The sequence below is a fragment of the Jaculus jaculus genome, chromosome 9 (assembly GCF_020740685.1).
Source record: "Jaculus jaculus isolate mJacJac1 chromosome 9, mJacJac1.mat.Y.cur, whole genome shotgun sequence".
NCBI lineage: Eukaryota > Metazoa > Chordata > Mammalia > Rodentia > Dipodidae > Jaculus > Jaculus jaculus.
Window position 1 is genome coordinate 136,839,829 of NC_059110.1, and position 4,562 is coordinate 136,844,390.

At 56.8% G+C, this 4,562-nt stretch overlaps 1 protein-coding gene across 1 annotated transcript; it reads right to left on the bottom strand.

Moving 5' to 3' along the window:
* Positions 1 to 963: 963 nt before the first annotated feature.
* On the bottom strand, positions 964 to 4,070 carry Cd79b (CD79b molecule). The gene is made up of 6 exons (XM_004655070.2): positions 3,961 to 4,070; positions 3,241 to 3,291; positions 2,141 to 2,458; positions 1,826 to 1,944; positions 1,463 to 1,504; positions 964 to 1,357 (listed from the first exon to the last, which is right to left on the bottom strand). Exons 1-6 carry the CDS (start codon positions 4,028 to 4,030, stop codon positions 1,259 to 1,261), a joined length of 699 nt encoding a protein of 232 aa, XP_004655127.1. The 5' UTR covers positions 4,031 to 4,070; the 3' UTR covers positions 964 to 1,258.
* Positions 4,071 to 4,562: the final 492 nt, after the last annotated feature.

Genomic DNA, 4,562 nt, shown 5'->3' on the forward strand with positions numbered 1-4,562 from the left:
CCTTGATGCCTCTGAGACAGGTTTTTTTTTTTTTTTTTTAATTGCAGGTTTGCTGGGAGGTCAGTAAGTGTGGTACAAGGTTTTGCAGACTCAAAATTCCTACCCTCAGTGAGTTTCTAGTCAAATTACAGAACAAGGCAGCCCAGGGGGGCAGCTGAGACCTGGCTGTACAGGCTGGTCTATGCAGCTTGGCGTTGCCTGTGGCGTGTTGGGAAGGCTTTGTGTAGCTGAAGGGTTTTGAATGATCAGAGGGTTGAGAAGGCAAAGTCCTCCAGGGTGAGACCCTGGCTCTATCAGTTGTTGCTTTTTGGCTCAGCGGGTGCAGGGCAAGGCTCTCCCTGCCCAGTGGAGGGACCAGTCGCATCCCGCTTTCTCCATTTGCCCTAGGCCCAGTGAGAACCAGAGTGGGCAAGACAGGAACATGACCACAGGCCCCAACTGGACCTACAGAAAGAAAAGGAGGGTGGGGCTGGAGAGATGGCTTAGCAGTTAAGACATTTGCCTGCGAAGTCTAAGGATCCAGGTTTGATTCCCCAGGACCCACATAAGCCAGATGCACAAGGTGGAGCACGTATCTGGAGTTTGTTTGCAATGGCCAGAAGCCCTGGTGCACCCATTCTCTCTCCCTCCGTTTGTCCCCACCCCCTGCCCTTTTCTTTCTCTCACATAAATAAAATTTTTAAAAAGAAAGAAAAAGGAGGGTGACCAGGGCGAGTACCCCTTCCCAAGCCTTATAAGCCCACAGGTACCACATTCAGATGCCACACCTGCCCATGGAGCCCCACCCACCCACCTGACCCCTAGAGATCAGATGTCACGAATGCCTCTGTTGTCCTCAGACAGTGTTTATTCCAGTGAGAATGGGATGCAGGCTAGCTAATCCCTGGAATGGGAGAGAAGAACCACGTTCTCATTGCCCCATCTGGGCCACTGGGGGGTCATGACCCTTCCTAGGGTCTGCAGGAAGCCAGTCTACTCCGAGTCCATTTGCAGGTTCCGACAAATCTCTGCTGTCTGTCCCAAATACAGGGACACAATATTCCCCAAAGGCTGGGTCCAATTTATCACCAGAGACCTCCCTGCTTCATATCATTGCCCTATTGTCCTTTTACTCCAGGTCCTTTGGCAAGATCTCAGGACCAAGAGAGGTGGCTCTGATGGGCCAGCTCTGGTGACCAGCTGGGGATCCAGGAAGGAGAAGGGAGCCACGAGCCAGGCAGGTCTGAGGCGCAGGAGCTGGGCAGGTCAAGGACGGCCCTCATTCCTGGCCTGGATGTTCCCCGACGGACCACTTCACCTCCCCTGTGCGCAGAGTCACTATGTCCTCGTAGGTGGCCGTCTGGTCAACATTCAGGCCCTGGAGACATGACAGAGAGCTCAGTCTTGGGCTACCTCCTGACCACACCAACAGAGGGTGGCCCGCCATGCTGGCCCAGAGCCACTGTGTCCTCCTGTTCCTTACCTCATACGTGTGATCTTCTTCCATCCCGCCCTTGCTGTCATCCTGCATGGGGTGTGAAGGAGGGTGGAAGGATCGAGATCAGAGCGTTGCTTGTTACTGTCTCCAGCCCTGGCCCCCGCTGAGCCAGGCTGGAGAGGGTTAGGGACATGGTCTGGACAGGGGAGGGGAGGAGGGCGAGATGTTTCCGAGATGGAATGAATGAGTGAGGGAGTGAGGGAATGAACGAGTTATCAACAGATGGCAGGCTCGGGCGTGAGGCTGACTTACGAGAACAGCTACAGGGACCAGGGAGAGAGACCCTGCCCATGTCTGCTCTGCCCCGTGGCACCTCCCCGCCCCCAGGCTCCCCGCTCCCGGTGGCACCTTGTCCAGCAGCAGGAAGATGGGCACGACAATGAAGAGGATGATGAGGAGGGTCTGGATCATAATGATGCCATCTTTCAGTGTGTTCCGCCGCTTCAGCTGTGCCAGGGTGCTGAACCCTGGAGGAGTTGGGGGCAGAGCGTGAGGCCGGGGGCCAAAGCCTGAGTGTGGTAGTTGTTCAGGTGTCACTCAAGGACTACTGTTCTGAGGCTCTCCCGGGTGTCCCAGGGCCAGGGCTACCTCCCCCGGTGGCATGTTATACTTAGGGTGAATGTGAGGGGTAGCTAAGCAAATACCCGTTCGCCCTGTACACACCCATGACTCGAAGCTCTGTACCGCAGCCCTGGAAGAGCCCGGCATTGGCGTCGCTGCACTCCTGCTGGCAGAAGTAGATGCCATTGTCCTCAAACTGGATGCCTTGGATGGTGAGGGTGTACACAGAGCCGTTCTGTGTCTGCAGTATGTGTCCCTGTTCTGGAAGCAGCTCCTGGGGCTCCTGGTTCTCCTGCTTCCGGAACCAGGTCACAATACTGGGGCTGTTGGAGCTAGCCATTTGGCACTGGATTTTTACCACACTGCCCCGTTTCCTGGCCAAGAATCGTGGGTACTGCCAGATCCGGGAACAAGAGTTTCCTGTGGGTGCCAGAATCAGGCTCAAAATCTGGCTCGGTGTCTTCTGGCCCTCCAGCCTAGCTCGCAGGCCCTACCACGGGCGACACTGACCTGGTTTAGGCTGCCTTGTGGGTCCCACGTCCCGGCCAGGGGCAGAGGTTGGGGCGGGAGGAGTAAATCATGTGAGAGGCCACACGCCCGGCTGCGGGGGCCCTACTTCTTCCGGATCACCCCCTCTACCCAGCAGATGGACTCTGGAACCTTTTGATTTCTGCCCATATCAATTACAACAGCCAGATGCAGGCTCACCCAGCAGGACAGCCTGTGGCCTAGGCTTTCCCTAGGCTATCCTGCGTTTGCCAGAAATCCTCAAAGACTCCCCACTGTCCCCAGATACGAGCTGAATCCTTAGCCTGTCAACTGAAGCCTTTTCCTCCTTTGTTCCTTCTATACACCTGTGTGGACCTGTTCCATTTTGTGTTCCTGCTTAGGGGGGTTCAGCAGTTCCCCAACTACCACAGATCCAAGCCTGAGGCCTCATGGCCTCTCCAGCTACTCTGCTCTGACTCCCTCCCACCCCAGCCAGGTGAGCTTAGGCCCTGGGTGACTAAGACTGAAGCACATAGTCCTGATGAGGACAACAGCTGGCTGGGGGTGGGGGTGGACATGGCCTGAGGGAGACCCTAAGGAGGCCTGGGGATGAAAATCCCGGATGAGAGACTAGGCAAGACATAGGCAGCCTATGAGACAGTAGTCAGTGTTGAACAAAGACATACTTTGCTCACAGAAAAGAGGTGACTGACCTTGGGGATTTGATAGCAGGTCACTGGTTGTCATTGCTGGCACCGGCTCACCTGCGGGAGCGGGAGCGGGAGTGGGAGAGCTAGGTCAGGCCTCCCCACCCCCAGCTGACTTCCCCACCCCGTCCCCTCGGCATTCCCAGAGCCATTTCCTCCTTCTAGGACCAGAGCTTCAAGACCCCCCAAGCCTTCCTGGGGTGTTATAAATAAGATAGGAGCGCCAGAAGCCCCACTTCCAGCTTCCCTTCTGCCCTTGACCCCCTGGGAGGCCTCGAGCAGGCCTCGAGCGTGTGTTTAAGGAAGTTCGGAAGGACGCCACAGCTGGGAGGGTTTCCCATCTTCCAGAGCAGGGAAGGACCATTTCTGGAACGTGCATCTTCCAAGCTCTGGGTGCGTGTGGTGGGGGGACGCAGGGCCTCCTGGGCTAGTGGAGAGCCCTACACTGACCCCTCTATCTCTCAGCCCAGCCATTTCATGGCCATAGCTGCCCACCCGCTTTGCATCCTTGTGGCTCAGCTGAGCTCGGCACCCTCCAGGTCACAGAGGAGCTAAGGCCACTAACCCTGCGCCAATCACCATAGCTGAGGCCCATCAGCCAGGTACAGGGCCGACTGCGGAGGCAGGAGCGGAAAGCAACACGCAGGAGGAAGCTGAGCCAGCAGGAGATGAGCTGGGACCCAGAGCAGAGGCAGCCGGCCTGTCACCCTGCCACAGAAGCCATACCTGAGAGAAGGAGCAGCAGGAGCAGCCACAGCCAGTGGCCAGGCTTGGGAGGTGGCACCAGCCCGGCCATGGTCACTGCTCTGTTTCTGAGCCCAAGCCTGACCCCAGTACAAGGCTCTTAGGGGGAAAAAACCCTTAACTGTGTTAATGCCGAGGTTGCAGCCTGTCTTCTCCCCACCTCTCCCCTCCCGGCCCCTTCCTGCCATGCAAATTGGGACCCAGGGGAGGCAGCAGCCCCTGGGGGATGGAGGACTCTCATCAGCTGGGTTCTGTGGCTTGAGCATCACAACTTGGGGTCCTGGCTAGAACCCTATTGAGGGAGATGGAAAGGGGGCTTCTGAGCTTTCTGGGGCAGTATGTTTCCTTCCTTGTGACCTCACAGTACGGGGTGGTCATCCCCTGGGTCTGCTATTCCTCTCCTTCTCTTCTCCTTCTCCTCTTCCTCCTCCTCCGCTTCCTTCTCCCTTCCCTTCCCTTCTTCTTCTTTTTTTTTCTTCCCTGAGGTAGAGTCTCACCCTAGCCCAGGCTGCCCTGGAATTTACTATGTGGTCACAGGCTGACCTTGAACTCATGTGATTCTCCTACTTCGGCTCCCCCAGATT